At 47.2% G+C, this 17390-nt stretch overlaps 1 protein-coding gene across 1 annotated transcript; it reads right to left on the bottom strand.

The window, feature by feature from the left end:
- Positions 1–461: 461 nt before the first annotated feature.
- On the bottom strand, positions 462–4122 carry LOC142254969 (uncharacterized). The gene is given in 3 exon segments (XM_075326413.1): positions 462–750; positions 752–1421; positions 3966–4122. Coding segments are annotated over 3 exon segments (1116 nt in total).
- Between the last annotated feature and the right edge of the window lie 13268 nt (positions 4123–17390).

The following is a 17390-nucleotide window of genomic DNA, read 5'->3' as shown; positions in this document are numbered from 1 at the left end:
TCCTTATTTATCCTATCTACGGACCTTGCATCTCGCCAGACCTTCCTTGGGACAATATCCGACCACACTGTTGTTACCTTTGGGTACATTGCCCATAACCGCAAGAGATCAAATTTAATATCTTTTATCAGCTCCCGAAAAGGCCTTTTTCCCAGATCGTTGCCCCCGATATGCAACACTAGCACATCAGGGGCCCGATGCAGCCTCGCAAAAAAATTAAATTCAGGTAGGAACTGTTTCCATGCCATACCACGTTTACCAATCCAGCGAAGTATAGCATCCTCCCTAGAGAAATGTAATTGCCTACCGCTCGGACGAACTGCAGCATGCAATGCCGCCCAGAAGACAAAAGAATGCCCCATGATCCACACTAGGAGAGGGCCAGCACCTGAGGGAACAACAAAAGAAAAAACTAAGAAGAAACCGGACACTGAAACATAAAGTAAAAACATTTTCACATTTCACAACCTGTCAATTCGCACATATGACTTGAATCTTCCAGATTCCCACCTTCCAATCCTTTTTACCACTTCATCACTGAGCCCTCTCCTGGCTGCTTCAGTGGCTGCCCCTATTCTGAATGAATGGCTGCCAAAATCCGCTGATGAGAAACCACCCCGCTCCAAACAGCGTTTGAAAATAGATATAAATTGAAATCGAGACAATGAGGAACCATCCGCATGTACCAACAACGGAATGTTAGCCCCACCAGCTACTGAACCGAATTCCCTTAAACAACGGACCGGACACTGCCGATCCGGGGACTCCAAACACCACCACTCTGCAACCTTTTCCTAACTGATCAGTTTTAGAAGAACGGATTAATATTTCAATCCTGTCCTCATAAAGATCGACATTATCCCTCGATAGACCATCCCTTTTAAATCTGGAGGTGCACACCAGCTCCCCTAACCGCAAAGCTGCAAAGAATGCCAAGGAAAAAGCTAACTTAAAGAGACGCTTCTCCCAAATAGAAGTACAAACCCTATCCACTTGCCTCCCCAAACTCAACAGCAAGTCGTAAGAAATTGGTCTTCTCTTATCTTCCACTTTCCAACCTCTCCTCCATCCTTTTAGTGCTTGCACGACTAAAAAGGATTTTGTTACATCCTTAAGGCCCCTAACCTTGAAGCCAAAGGCTAAACCAGCTAAAAAACGATTAACTTTTGGAACCGACCAACCAGCTTCCCAATAATGGCCTACTAGCATTAACAACCGACCATTGTCCTCCATGTCGCCCCCTACAGATAACTTCCAATCCTCCCAAACCTTCCAAGCCTGTGAGTAGGCTGACCAGGTACCACCTGATAATGATCCGGAAATCAGCTTCCTTGCCGCTCGAATGGCAGAACCCACAACTCCATTGGACAAGTCAGACCTTTGGCTTCTGCTGCAGGTGCCAATCTCTGAAAAAGCGCCGTCTGTGAACAAGAAATTGAATCAGCGATAAGATTATGTGCCCCCGCTTCAAATTCCGCCACCAACCAAGAATTTAAAGACAAACACAAAAGAACCAGTTTTTGCAACACCTTAACTACCGGGGGGGACGCCGCTGACAATGAATTAATTGCTGACACCACTTTTTCTTTGCTGCCGCAGAACTTCAGTTTTTTATTCCTGAACCTGTCACCCCAAAGTGTCAACGCCACTACCAGGGGGAACAGTTCGATCAATGTCGCATTTTGCAACAAACCTGCGGACCTCCACTCCATTGGCCACTTGCCATAAATCCAGCTGCCATGACAGTATGCTCCAAAACCCTCAGCCCCCACCGTGCTTATGAATAGGCCTGCCACACTCAGTTTTTCCACAGGATCCATCCACAACGTCTTTCCATTGTAAACTTTCAGAAAATCAGCCCACACCTGCAAGTCCTCCCTAAGTTCCTTTTTTAACCTAATGAAATGATGAGGAGCTTTTACCCAACCTGTTGCCATTGCCAGCCTTCGGCAAAAGGCCCTGCCCATGGGCATGATGCGGCAGGCGAAATTTAACTTCCCAAGTAGCGACTGAAGTTCTCTCAACGTTATCTTTCGTAACTGCCTGGCTCTCTTCACCTCCACCAAAAGCTCTGCCACTTTTTGCTCTGGTAGTCGACACTCCATAGCTACTGTATCAATGACAATGCCTAAAAAGCTCAATACCATAGTCGGCCCTTCCGTCTTATCTGCTGCCAATGGAATGCCAAACCTCCGAGCTACCGTTTCCATGGTATGCAGTAGCAGGGAGCATTCGAAAGAATCAGCCGGGCCTATACACAAGAAATCATCTAGATAATGTATAAAAGATTTCACACCCGAGACCTCCTTTACAACCCACTCCACAAATGTACTAAAAGCCTCAAAATAGGCACAAGACAGAGAACAGCCCATTGGCAGACAGCGGTCAATGAAAAAACCTCCGTTCCAAAAACACCCTAATAAATGCAGACAATCTGGGTGAACCGGCAATAATCGGAACGCCGCTTCAACATCCGTTTTTGCCAACAAAGCTCCTTTTCCAAATGTTCTCACCCATTCGATAGCCGAGTCAAACGACGTGTAAATAACTGAACACAGGTCCGGATCAATCCCGTCATTCACAGATGCTCCCCTGGGAAATGACAGGTGATGGATAAGCCAAAATTTGTTCTGCTCCTTTTTTGGAACCACGCCCAGCAGTGAAACCCTTAGGTTCCTTAGGGGAGCCACAGAGAGAGGCCCGTCCATGCGACCTAAAGCAACCTCTTTCATTAATTTCTCAGATACAACTTCCGGAAATCTTAACGCCGTTTTTAAATTTTTTGTACAAAAACTAAACTCCCTATCAACAAACGGAATCCTGAAACCATGCTTAAAACCGTCTTCCAACAAGAACGCCGCCGCCCGATCAGGGTATCTATTTAGAAAATGCTGCATCTCTGCCAGCCGCACCGGTATCACTCCTTTTTTCGGCATTATCTCCCCTTTTTGCTTTCCCCCTCGGAAGCATTTGGATGCGCTATGACTCCCATTGCACACAGAGCATTCGTGTTTGAATTTACACTTGCCCCCGAACTTGCAAGCCCCCTCATTAAATAGGAAGCACAATCCTTTCTGCAGGGCAACTGTGTGCCCAGCCTGGACAGGGCCGCCTCCGCTCCCTGGAAAGGACTGTCTACCGAAACCAGACCTATTGGATGCAGAAACCTTCATCCAAAGGCTGATATCTTTATGATCCCAACGAATGTTGGGACGTACCGCCTTGCGTTGACGAAATTGTTCGTCATACCTAAGCCATCCCTGACCCCCGTACACCCTATAGGCTTCGCCAATAGCATCCATGTAGCAAAAAAGTCCGGAACAATTATCCGGTGCTTTTTCCCCTATCACGCTGGCTAGTATGGCGAATGCCTGCAGCCAGTTAGAAAAAGTCCGCGGAATTAAACGGTACCTCCTCTTTTCTTCGTCCTCTTTCTTTCCTTTATCCTTCCTAGCCCGGTCTAAATGAAAACGTTCTAATGGCAAAAGGGAAAAAATACCTATGTACTCATTACGCCATATCTTTTCTCGCACATCTTGTTTAAGGTGGGCCCCCAGCGGCCCCTCAAAGCAGACGAACACCTCCCCCTTTGCTGAATCATCTAGCCGTACCACGTCGTCGTTTTCCTTTTCTCCCTGACTAACCGAAGGGGGTTGACTATGTGCTCCGACACCAATCGCACTCCCGGCTGGAACCTGGAACTTCCGGCAAAGGATTGGCAACTGCACCAGACAACACGCCAAGCCCCCCAGCCGATACTGCACCTACGCTCGAGCTACCCGTCCATGCCACCGCTGGTGATATCCCCCCTTGGACTCCCACCGAACCTAAAATAACCGCTAGCGTGCGCAACCCCTGTGCTAACATATCTACCCCTGACTGCCCCCCCCCTGATGGCCCCTCAGCACCACTAAGTAAAGGGGAGGGTAATATGTGGTTAAGAGAAAAATTATAAGGGTTCTCACCTGGCTGCCTGGGTGCTGTAAGCCCAGCAGCCGAAGATCCTGGTTCCTGACGCCTTCCTGCATCATCCGATTCGACTCTAGCAGAGCCCCCACGGCCTTGAGGGAGGAGGCTCGATGCGAGCGAATCGCTTTCGACGTGGTCATGTAGACTTGCCATTCGGGTGGCATATCTAGTAATGGCAGGCCCTGCACCTGCTGGCTGGGAGGTAATCCGTGGGTTTGTAGGCCCAGCACCTGCAGGCCGGGAGGTAATCCATGGGGTTGCAGGCCCAGCACCTGCTGGCCGGGAGGTAATCCATAAGGTGGCAGGCCCAGCACCTGCTGGCCGGGAGGTAATCCATAAGGTGGCAGGCCCAGCACCTGCTGGCCGGGAGGGATCGCCTGAACAGGAAAGCCCAGCATTTGTTGGCAGGATGTTGACATTGGCTATGGGAGGGCCAGCCCCGGCTGGCCGGAAGTTGTCATCATCGGGGGGCATGGCTGCGTCTGCTGGCTGGAGACAGACAACGCTGAGGACCAATCGCTTGCAGGGGGGCATGATCTGTTCTCTTCCATGGAGGGAGGAGGGGCTGCCGACTGCTGCCTGCTCCGAGACCCACGCTGAGAGACCCCGGCCTGTGGTCTCCGTGCTCCCTCTCCTCTGCGCCGGGCGGGCGATGCAGGCTCCTGAGCCCCTGCCGACGCCGTTCTTGTCTCCTCCTGCGTTGTCCTAGATGGGAGGGAGGCCGACACCTCCCTCTGCTGCAGGCCCCGCCGTGAAGCAGGATTCCTCCCAGGACGGGACCGGCGCGAGGCGGCGGGCCTGGCGGCACCCTGACCTGAAGGGTCCCCTGAGGGGCTCCTTATTCGGCGCCGGACCCGAGGGATAGCTTCTGGGCTTAGGCGCGCCGGAGGCCTGGTCCTCCGCGACCGGCGTGGTTCGGGGGATGGTTGAGCTGGAGCATCCCCGGCCCCTTGCAGCAGGCTGTTCACTGAAGCCTGGAGCCAGTCTGATCCCATCAGGCCGGCAGCGGTTCTAAACTGTTGAAGAATGGCATCCACAGACTCCATTTTCTGGGGCAGGTAAGCTGGCACACAAGGACAGGTTAGATTGTACCGTTTTCTGTGCCAAAATGGATGACCCCACTAACTGACCACCCCTTATAAACCCCTTAATTGTTCCCGCCCCCAATAACTACGCCCATAATGCACAATTCAAACTTCCTCAATTTCTGCCCATCTAAGTATCTTTAACCCCTGCCTAACCCCCGTCACTTAAAAAAAACCCTCTCTTATTCCCGACATAACCCAGTCATGTCGGCCTCCCTTTTAAGGCTGTGCCCAGTACGGCCTCTCTGGAAGTGACACATGAATAGTGTAACTTCAACACGTTTCAATTGCCATAGCAATCTTAAACATGATGACACTAACTTAGAAAGTATAAGTAATTACACAGATCTACAAAGTAAAATTGTTTGCAAATTAATAGGTTATTTTTATATACTTTCGATCGCTAAACTAAATTCCACCATGTACAATTTTCTTTTCGACAAACACAAGCTTTTTTTGCACCATGCTTTGACCCCTTTGTGTCACATTTGAAATAATTACTTTGGTGTCATTAGATTTGTAGACTGTGAGCCCTCGCGGGCAGGGACCTTTCTCCTCCTGTACCAGTCTGTGCCTTGTATTGTTTATGATTATTGTACTTGTCCCTATTATGTATACCCCTTTCACATGGCATTGATGGCGCTATAATAATAAATAACAATAATATTAATTTGTTAGAAAGTAATCTATACTGTGCTGTGGGCAGAGAAGCTTTTTCTAATCCCAGCTTCCAAGTAGTGTGGTGATGTCCATCGCATCCATTCATAACATAGCTTTTCTTACAGCTCTGATTAAATAATTTAGTCCCAGTCTTGGATCTTCCCAAACATTCTGCAGAACTTTAAGGCTATGTGCGCACTAGAAAATGGACTTTTCTTAAGAAAAATCCACACCCTCTGGCAGAATACCGCACACGCGGCAAAAAACCATGGTAAAACCGCACCCATGTTTTTGCTGCGATTTGATGCGTTTTTCCTGTGGGTTTGCCGCGCTTTTTTTGCGGGTTGGTCCCTGCGGTTTTTTACCATTATCTATGGCACAAACTGCAGGTACCTGCAAAAAAGAAGTGACATGCACATTAATTCCGCAGCGGAAATTCCATGGGTAACCCCGGCGGTATAAAAAAACGCAGTGTGCGCACAGCTTTTTTTTTATACCCATAGGTTTTGCTGGGGAATGACTGCAGAAATGTTAGACAGATTTTCTGCAGCAAATCCGCGTTAAAATCCGAGCTAAATCCGCAGCGTGCACACATAGCCTTAAGGCGGCGTTACACGCAATGACGTATCTAACGATATGTCGCCGGGGTCACGGATTCCGTGACGCACATCCGGCATTGTTAGCGACGCCGTTGCATGTGACACCAACGAACGCCGTTAACGATCAAAAATACTCACCTTATCGTTGATCGTTGACACGTCGTTCATTTTCATAAAATCGTTGATTATTGAGGATACAGGTTGTTCGTTATTCCCGTGGCAGCACACATTGCTATGTGTGACACCTCGGGAATGACAAACTACAGCTTACCTGCGGCCGCCAGCAATGAGAAAGGAAGGAGGTGGGCGGCATGTTACGGCCGCTCATCTCTGCTCATCCGCTTCTATTGAGCGGCCGCTTAGTGACGCCGCTGTGACACCGCACGAACCGCCCCCTTAGAATGGAGGCGGTTCGCTGACAACAGCGACATCGCTAGGCAGGTAAGTCCGTGTGACGGCTACTAATGATTTTGTGTGCCACGGGCAACGATTTGCCCGTGACGCAAAAATGACGGGGGCAGGTGCTTTCACCAGCGATATCGCTAGTGATATCGCTGCGTGTAAGTCACCCTTTAGACTCTAGACTAAAGGAAAAGAACCTGCTTGCTCCTGGTACCTGTTTTTCATAGCACAGAAGCAGAGAAATTTAATTCCTTCCATACTTTTCTCAAGATGGTGCTATAATGTATTGCCGTAATATTCCTTGGCTGATGAAAAAATGTCACATTGAGTACAATGTGAGAGAATGGTGACTTTTTATTATTTCATCCAAAAAAAGTCTGAAAGCTGTGATACTGCACAAGCCAGCATGTATGCTTCAGTGCCTGTGAGGCATTCTATGCACTTGAAGGAAAACTATGAGAATTTAGACTTTATTCTCAGGAAACTTAACTACGAGGATCAAGAATGGTCAATATGTGGGGTTCTAAAAGTTCTCTCTTTGCACCTAGGGTAGCAAGGAGGATGCACAAAGTACCCATGCTTTTTGTGTGAATTTTGTGGGCCTTACCAAAGCCAAAGTTCATTCCGCTAAAGTTTTCCTGTTACCACTCCATATGAATCTAGGACTGATGAAGCAGTTTCACATCATAGACAGTGTCCCAGAGGTATTTCAAGTTTCTTTATTCCATCAGGCAACATTTCACCCTACATTTGGGCATTCCTATTATTGGTGCTTTGAAATAGACATGGTGTATATAAACTGGGTTGTTGGAGTATTTTGTACATGCGTGATAATGCCCATATGTAGGGCTAAATGTTGCCTGATGGAATAAAGAAACTTGAAATACCCCTGGGACGCTGTCTATGTTTTCTATCTGTGATATGGTAACCAAGTTGATCCCTTGGACTTTGACTTGCGTCCCCTATCGTTTATGAAGGATTCCACCTGAGGTGCTGCAAACAGTCTGTTTTGTGCTTGATGGAGCAGTTTGTCAAAGGTTTACCGGAAGGAGAGACTTTAAGTACCTATGTATCAATTTCAGGGACTGTCTGAAGCAAAACTGAAGTCAGGCATTTTTGTGGGTCCGAATATTCGGAAACTCATGAAAGATGACGTGTTTGAAACAAAAATGAAAGTTGTTGAGAAAAGGGCTTGGTATTCTTTTAAAGAAGTTGTGAACAAATTTCTAGGTAACAACGAAGATCCAATGTTTAAGTCCATGGCGGAGAGCATGCCGAAATGTTTCAAAGTCTTGGCTTGTCTGAATTTAAAGTTACATTTTTTACATTCCCATTTGGACTCCTTTCCTGAAAACATTGATGCTGTAAGAGGAGAGCAAGGAGAAAGATTTCATCAGGATATTAAGGAGATGAAATGACGTTACCAAGGTAGATGGAACGTGAACATGATGCATAATGACTGCTTGATGCTTCACAGAGAAAAGGTAACTTGAGAAATTTTGAAGGGCAAAGGAAAAGGAGCAAGAATTAATTTCCAATAAAGTTGCTGTTGAGTGAATGTTCAACAAATTATTATATATAATATTGTGTACATTTATAACTAAAAAAAAAGATTTTTCTTGTTCACCTCGCTTGTACGTAATTTCAATTGCGTTTTGTGCTAATTTCACATGTGATGGTTAAAAATAGAAGTATTTTTTAAATCAAGGCATAAGAAAACATAAGATTGGATTTGAAACATTTTTCATAACCCAAAATTTTGCATAGCTGTGTTATTGAAGACTGTGGACTGTGGACTGTGGACGCAGTTAATTGTAAGGTACCTGTGTTAAAGAAGTTGTCCGACATTAGCTTACCATACATTTTTCAGTTTATCTGTGCTGTTTTGTCATATAAATCACTGCTACATTGTTATTTTTTGTTTTCTAACTGTTGTTCCTCTTGAATTATCCCTTTATTCTCTGCAGCTCCTTGTTTACATTCAGCTCCAGCAAACTTGATAACTTCCTGTGCTAAACCTCCCAGTCAGAGCTGGCTCCACCCAGCCTCAGTGTCCAGGCTCGCCCCCTGCCTGCCCTCAGTATCCAGCCTCGCCCCTTGCCCACCCTCAGAGCCCAGCCTTGCCCTCTGCCCGCCCCCTGCACACACATTCCCTGTCAGTATTCTGCCCCAGCACCTGACCTGTTATCACTCTAGCATTGGAAATAACAGCCCCACATCGGGCTCTGCACCCCCCACACACATCGGGCTCTGCGCCCTCCACACACATCGGGCTCTGCAACCTCCCAAACACACACACACACACATACGGCGCTCTGTACCTACCCCTACCCCCATAGGGAACACATGTAGGCTACATTCATATGACCGTTCCGTTTTTGCGGTCCGCAAAAAAAGGTCCGTTTTTTTAACTGATGCATCCGTGTCATCCGTGTGCCTTCCGTTTTTTTGCGGACCGCAAAAACAGAAGCAGCAAGAAAGATAAATAGATGAGTAGATATAGGGACAGAGAGATAGAGGGATGGATGAATGAATGAATGAATGAATGAATGAATGAATGAATGGATGAATGAATGAACAGAGGGATAGATAGATATAGAGACAGAGAGATAGACGGATGAATGAATGGGATAGATAGATAGATAGATAGATAAGAAATACCTATATAATGTCCCACCTCCCTGCATATTCTAAGCTGGCACCCTTTAGTGACTTTCATGTGACACTAAAGGGTGCTTAGCCTTGTATTTAGCCAAAAAATAAATAATTTTAAAAAAACGACGTGGGGTCCCCCCTATCTTTTGTAGCCAGCTAGGGTAAAGCAGATGACTGCAGCCTGCAGACCACAGCTGGCAGCTTCACCTTGGCTGGTAATCCAAAACAGAGGGCACCCCACGCTGTTATTTTAAATTATATAAATAATTTAAAACAAAAAACGTGGGGTCCCCCCAAATTGGATCACCAGCCAAGGTAAAGCGGACAGCTGTGGTCTGGTATTCTCAGACTAGGGAGGTCCACCATTATTGGACACTCCCCAGCCTAAAAATAGCAGACTATAGCCGCCCCAGAAGTGGTGCATCCATTAGATGTGCCAATCCTGGTGCTTTGCCCCAACTCATCCCATTGCCCTGGTGCGGTGGCAAACGGGGTAATATACGGGGTTGATGCCAGATGTGTAATGTCACCTGGCATCAAGCCCAGCAGTTAGTGATATCATGCGTCTATCAGATACCTGACATCACCAACCCAGTCAGTAATAAAAAAAAACAAAATAGACAACAAAAAAAGTTTTATTTGAAAAAACATTCCCTCTTTCACCAATATATTGAAAAGAACAATAAAATCAGGGTCCGGCGTAATCCAATAAGGGGGTCCCACGACATCCATACCATAGTCAATGTCCCAGTCAATGAAGAACAGAATGTTCCCCATTGTCTGGGAGACCAGTGCAATGACCTGAGCTAACATCAATAGGTCAGCCCAGGTCACTGCAGGGGATGATGAGCGCTGCTGTCAGGAGGTTAGATGAGATCATTACCTGCAGTGACGATCTCCTCCTCTGTCGACGTCAGCGCTGTCACTGACTTCTATGACCGCGGCGTTCTCAGCAGTATCGCGAGAGCCCGTGACGTCACCGCTAGTGACAGTCTCGGGCCGCCCGCGAGACGTGATGTGAGAACACGGCGGGCATAGAAGTCAGTGACGGCGCTGACGTCGGCAGAAGAGGAGATCGTCACTGCAGGTAATGATCTCATCTAACCTCCTGACAGCAGCGCTCATCATCCCCACGGCTGCACGCACTGTGAAAAGCTGCTGATACACTGCAGTGCGAGCAGCCGTGGGGCTGGCAGGGAGCAGGGCACAGACTGCACGGGCACTCCTGCTATCCTAAGCACTGTAAGCAGTGGGCCCGGTGATGGCGGTGATACCGTGGGCGGGGAGAGAGTACGGGGTGCGGGGGAATGTGTGGGAGGGTGAAGGGAAGGGGACGGGGACTCACGCACTGTACCTTCCCAGCATGATGGCAACAAGCTGTTCCAGATTTGCATGTCAACATGGTCCTGCCCATGTTGACATGAAATGACCGGAAGCAGCAAAATCGCTGCAGGAGTCACATGACCGCTCTGAGCCTGGGGAGAGGGGCTGACAGCAGGGCAGGTAAGTGGTCTCTATCTACTTACCTGCCCCAATGTAGCCCAATAGGGAAATAATAAAAAAAAGTCAAAATAAGCCGGATAACCCCTTTAAGGCTAGTGTCCTGCTAAGATGGCTGCCTACATATGAAACTTCAGTTTTCCAGCACAAGCACATACTGTGACTAGAAGTAGGGTGACGCTGATGCATCCCTGACAGAAATACTGGGGTTGGACTAACACTAATGAAATCTGTTAACTAAACTCTCTTTAGTAGTTGTATGTAGTACATCAGTCAATTGTTACCCTGCATATTGCCAACAATGATTTGTTATGTCTTCAACGTTTGTACCACTTAATGATTGCCTACTCCCTAACTATTTACTAATTATGAGTCACCACTGAGTTGCCTTTCTTGCGTTGTTGCATTCCTGGCACCCGTTTACAATTGTTTAATAGGCAGTGACCAGTAACCCTTGTGCATTGTTCTTTACTAAAGGATCAAGTGCTCATTAGTAATTTAAGCTCTAACCACAAACTGGAATAGCATTTCTGGCATAATAAAAGCTAGTACTTTTGCTAAATTTCATGAGCAGATGTAAACACGTCCTGCCCTGGCTCCTCCCCATCTCCACCCAATTTCGCGGAGCTGGGTCAAGCTTGTGTAAAAGCACCAAACGTTGCCAAAATGTGACATTTACCAAAGCATTTTATGCCAGTTTCCTTCCATAAAGCCTTGACAATTCGCCCCTAATGATTCTGTCAAGCAAAACTGGCACCACTTGTGATCTAGAGGCCCTATGAGCTAAATATAAACAAAGGTGAGAAAGTAGACTCAATTTTTTATTAATTCATTAGTGGTTCCTTACTCTTAGGAATGAGTGAACCCGAACGTAAAGGTTGGGATTGTACCAAACATTGAGTGTTCGGGTCCCAGACTCAAACACAAACTTTTACCTGTTCAGGTTTGTTATCCAAATAAAGCTTGTTGAAAGGCTGCAGAGCAGCCAATGAACACGTTATTCTGGTGTGGGCACTTCCAGCCCTATCACAGCCATGTCCATTATTGGCATGGCTGTGATTGGCTGGTGCACAACTCTGAAAAAATCTAATAAAAGCCCTTTTTTTGATAACCAGCAAGGGTAAAATAGACCGCTATTGGTGGCAACCCTAGGAGTCTGCTTTACTGTAGCTGGTTATCAAAAATAGGGAAAACCCCATATCTTAAATAAATAAATCATTACAAAAACGTACATGTTTAGTAATGAATGTATGTCATAGACGCCTCCCCCATTACTAACCTAGGGCTTGATGGCAGCTGTGATTTTTGACACATCACAGCTGTCATCAACCCAATATATTACCCTGATTGCCACAGCACCAGGGCAATTGGGAAGAGCAGGGTAAAGTGCCAGAATTTGCTTATCTAATGGATGTGCAAATTTTGGAGCAGCTGCGGACGAGCCAATATCTATGGCTATTGCTACTCTGACAAGTTCAGGTCAAGTTAGGGTCCAGAGTCAAACTGTTTTTTCAAATGCGAGTTTGGTAAACCAAAAAATCCACGGGTCAGCTCATCTCTACTCGCTATATTTTTTCTGATAAAGTTTGTGTTCCATGTATTAAAATACAAAAAATACAATTGTTCAAATCACTTTGATAATGTGACGCCCCTGGACTATCAGGTCGTCACAGGGTATTGTGCAATCTGCCCTTCTGTGCAATATCCACCTCCTCCTTGGTTATGGGTCCCCAACTACATGGTGTTGCCTACAACAGCTAATAAAATCCTAGGTACACTCTGCACCACACCCACCAGATACACCAGTGGACAGCCTGAGTGGAATAGGGTTGCCCACTTGGGGGGTTGGTTAAGGAGAGGTCAGGAGTGTCAGGAGTAGGTCAGTGAAGTGTAAGAAATGAAGGAGAGAGGAGGTCAGGAGCCGGGCTCCTTGGAAGCAACTATGTAGTAGACGGTGGTCTGGGCCTAGTAGGAGCTGGACCCCCGGTCGCAGGGGATCGTGACAAGGGTCATTGAACTGTCGAGGAGGACAGCCGGCGGCCTTGTACCATCACTTGGCTGGGACCAGGGCACGACTGGGTACGTGGACCCTAGGTCAGGGAGTAGCTTCAGGCAACCTGACAATTTACCCAACGAGAACGGAGCCTTCAAGATCCACTCTCCACCTGCTCCAAAATCGGGGTACTAGCGCAAAGAGGCGGATAGGACTTTCCACTAAAATGGTCCAGAAAATCCCAGGGGTGAACCCTGAGAGTAATCTCCCACAGTTAGCCACACTGGGGAGTGGGACCCGACTAGTTCTATACTACCGGGACCAACAGACAAGTGAAGTTAGTGCCAGGAGGAAGGTCACGGATCACCAGGCAGCACCATTGGGGACGGGACCCGAACTAGCTCCCCTCAGTGGCTGTGGTATCTAGAACTTTGGTTTATCCAATTGTCGGTGTCCGCTTTATGGACTGAGTGAGCACGAAAGTGACCCTCTTCGCACCCAACGGCACTCCCCCCTCACCATCACAGAGTCCCGGGGTATTCCCTAGGGTTCTAATACCTGGCTGCCCCACTCCATCATCCATGGGTACTCTCAACTGCAGCGGTGGTACTCCATATTACCACATACCACGGGTGGCGTCACGAACTCTAAATATAATCCCCTGTAAATACCCCCTTCATTTGCGTGGCTGCACGACCCCTGGGTCCAGACACCCCTCGAGCCACCCCCGGATCCAAGCAGCCCGGCTGCTGACACGGAGGCGGCACCATAACAATAAAGAAAGTATGATAGGTTTAAATGATAGGATTAAGATAACATATACTAAAATTAACAATTACTAGACTGTCTAAAATAACTGCATATCTATAGTATCTTTATTTTCTACGTTTCTTACAATTTTTTATGCTACTACTTGGCCTGATTGATAATTGCCTATTAGCATTGTAATTTTAAAAATAGTCTTAATAAAGAGTACACATCGTAGGTTGCAAACAACCTGTACTTACTATGACACACCAAGAATGTGTCCTGTAACTACTTACCAAGGTCATCCCCTCATGGTCACTTTATACAGTCTATTACTGATGAAGTCAATTTTTAATGACAATTTGCCAAAGCTCATTTTCTGGAAGCAGTAAGTATTCATTGATCTTCACTAATAGTGCCAGAATACATTAGGTAGGCACTTGTCAGTCACTGTGATGCCTCTTTGGAGTTCGGTATGTGATGGATATGATTAATATATTCTGCTATAATTCTGTTCTGTTCCATGTATTCAGCTGCCAAACAATTGATTTTGGCAACTGTGATGATGCAGTGTGTTTCCATTTTACTGGAGGTTTTTCCCTGAATATATCTGGGAAAGTAAATTCAAGCAGGGGTAAATAAGTCTATAAATAACTAAAAGAAATTGGTTGCTGACTCTAAATATATTAGCCGAGTAGCAGTATAGCACAGTGCAAGTAACAAAACGGTAGATTTTAAAAAAGAAAGCGAGGAGTAATGAGCTACCGCGCTATCACACACAGTACTAATTGAGGGCTCCGCCACACATCCGTGAAAACCACGTCCGTGTAAAACGGGCCGTTTTTCGGGTCCATTTTCCGTTTTTTATGTCCGTTTTTATGGTATGTGTGGCCTGCGTGTGTATCCCGTATGCTAGCCGTATGTGCGTGTGGAATGTCCGTGTGTGCGTGAGTGAAATAACTGACATGTGTATGTGTTGTCCGTGTGAAATGTACGTGTGTGATGCAAAATGTCGTTACTACATGTCGGAAGACAGAGTAGCGGGATGAGAATGAACTCGGGTGAACTTCACCCGACTTCATTGTCATGCTGCGGCTCTGTCTTTGTGCCGTGTACTGATTAGCGGTCACCTGTGAAGGATTCACCGGTGACCACTAATCCCCCGAGTGACTGAAGTGCCCCCCCCTCTCTCATACTCACCGTTCCCCGATCCCCGGCGCTGCACGGCGTTCACACTGCTCCGGCGGCTTTTTCTAATTTGAAAAAGCCGGCCGCCCATTAATCAATCTCGTATTCCCTGCTTTACCCGCCCACCGGCGGCTGTGATTGGTTGCAGTGAGACACGCCCACCACGCTGAGTGACAGGTGTCACACTGCACCCAATCACAGCAGCCGGTGGGCGTGTCTATACTGTGCAGTAAAATAAATAAATAAATAATTAAAAAAAACGGCGTGCGGTCCCCCCCATTTTAATACCAGCCAGATAAAGCCATACGGCTGAAGGCTGGTATTCTCAGGATGGGGAGCTCCACGTTATGGGGGGCCCCCCACCCTAACAATATCAGTCAGCAGCCGCCCAGAATTGCCGCATACATTATATGCGACAGTTCTGGGGCTGTACCCGGCTCTTCCCGATTTACCCTGGTGCGTTGGCAAATCGGGGTAATAAGGAGTTATTGGCAGCCCATAGCTGCCAATAAGTCCTAGATTAATCATGTCAGGAGTCTAGGAGACACCTTCCATGATTAATCTGTAAGTTACAGTAAAAAAACACACACCCGAAAAAATCCTTTATTAGAAATAAAAAACACAAACAAATTCCCTCATTACCAATTTATTAACCCCGACAAACCCTCCATGTCCGGCGTACTCCACGGACCTCCAGCGTCGCGTCCAGCTCTGCTGCATGGAGGTGACAGGAGCAGCAGAAGACACCGCCGGTCCGGTCACCTCCACGCAGCTAATGAGATGAGTAGCGCGATCAGCTGCTGTCAGTCAGGTAACTCGCGGCCACCGCTGGATCCAGTGACAGCGGGTAACCTCAGTGACAGCAGCTGATCGCGCTACTCATCTCATTAGCTGCGTGGAGGTGACCGGAGCGGCGGTGTATTCTGCAGCTCCTGTCACCTGCATGCAGCAGAGCTGGACGCGACGCTGGAGGTCCGTGGAGTACGCCGGACATGGAGGGTTTGTCGGGGTTAATAAATTGGTAATGAGGGAATTTGTTTGTGTTTTTTATTTCTAATAAAGGATTTTTTCGGGTGTGTGTGTTTTTTTACTGTAACTTACAGATTAATCATGGAGGGTGTCTCATAGACGCCTGACATGATTAATCTAGGACTTATTGGCAGCTATGGGCTGCCAATAACTCCTTATTACCCCGATTTGCCAACGCACCAGGGTAAATCGGGAAGAGCCGGGTACAGTCCCAGAACTGTCACATATAATGTATGCGGCAATTCTGGGTGGCTGCTGACTGATATTGTTAGGGTGGGGGGCCCCCCATAACGTGGAGCTCCCCATCCTGAGAATACCAGCCTTCAGCCGTATGGCTTTATCTGGCTGGTATTAAAATGGGGGGGGACCGCACGCCGGTTTTTTTAATTATTTATTTATTTATTTTACTGCACAGTATAGACACGCCCACCGGCTGCTGTGATTGGGTGCAGTGTGACACCTGTCACTCAGCGTGGTGGGCGTGTCTCACTGCAACCAATCACAGCCGCCGGTGGGCGGGTAAAGCAGGGAATACGAGATTGATTAATGGGCGGCCGGCTTTTTCAAAAGAGGAAAAGCCGCCGGAGTTTTTATAACAGCCGTGCAGCGCCGCGCTGGAGATCGGGGAATGGTAAGTATGAGAGAGGGGGGAACTGACCGACAGACAGCTAGAGGGACAGACAGACATAGAGACCGACCGACGGACTGAGGGAGAGAACGAAACATAAAAAGAAAAAAGACTGACATGACATGAAAAATGCACAAAACATACAGGGAACAAACAGAGATGCGTCCGTGTCACTCGGACGTGCGCACAGACCCATTGACTTTCATTGGGTCCGTGCTGCGTGTTGCGTGAATAAAACGGACATGCTGGCATGAGACACGGCCCACAAAACGCATCACGGAGACGGACTAACGGACATAACCAAAAACGCAAGTGTAACCGCTGAGATATAGTAACATTGGTGCACGTTTGGCCGTGTCTCCAGTATACACGGAAACGGACCAAACACGCACGTGTTTCACGGATGTGTGTTTCAAGCCTGAAACAAAGAGATGATTCAATGGAGCGATATAAGTGGGTTTAGCTAACGGTATAGAAAGGCAATTGATAATATCAATAGGGTTGCATTAATTAAAAAATGAATAGTATCCCGAAAAACTACATTTACTGCAAGCTTGTCACAGGTGAATAAGCAGCAGGTGAGTCCATTTAATGCTGTGAGCATCAGTGTCCAAAATAATGTAATCCACTGTAACAAAAGTCTGCAGTGATAGTTTGTGTCTGTCCCTAATAATGTGTTTGCAGCTCCTCACCCCCTGCCCTAGGCCGGCACTGTCACTGTTAGGCCTAAGACACATGGCATTAAAATCGGAGCGAGTGGAATGCAATAAAACATCGCATTCCACTCGGACCAAAATTAGCCTATGTGTCAGCACCCATGAGCGATTATTTTCTCAGCCCTAATCAGTCCGAAAAAACTATTGCAGCATCCTACGACTTTAATGCGATCCTGGTTTCTCTCGCACCCATTCAAGTCTATGGGGCAATGGGGCAAG

The sequence above is a fragment of the Anomaloglossus baeobatrachus genome, chromosome 1 (assembly GCF_048569485.1).
Source record: "Anomaloglossus baeobatrachus isolate aAnoBae1 chromosome 1, aAnoBae1.hap1, whole genome shotgun sequence".
NCBI lineage: Eukaryota > Metazoa > Chordata > Amphibia > Anura > Aromobatidae > Anomaloglossus > Anomaloglossus baeobatrachus.
The sequence above is the reverse complement of the archived record's forward strand: the minus strand, read 5'-3'. Positions and strand labels throughout refer to the sequence as shown.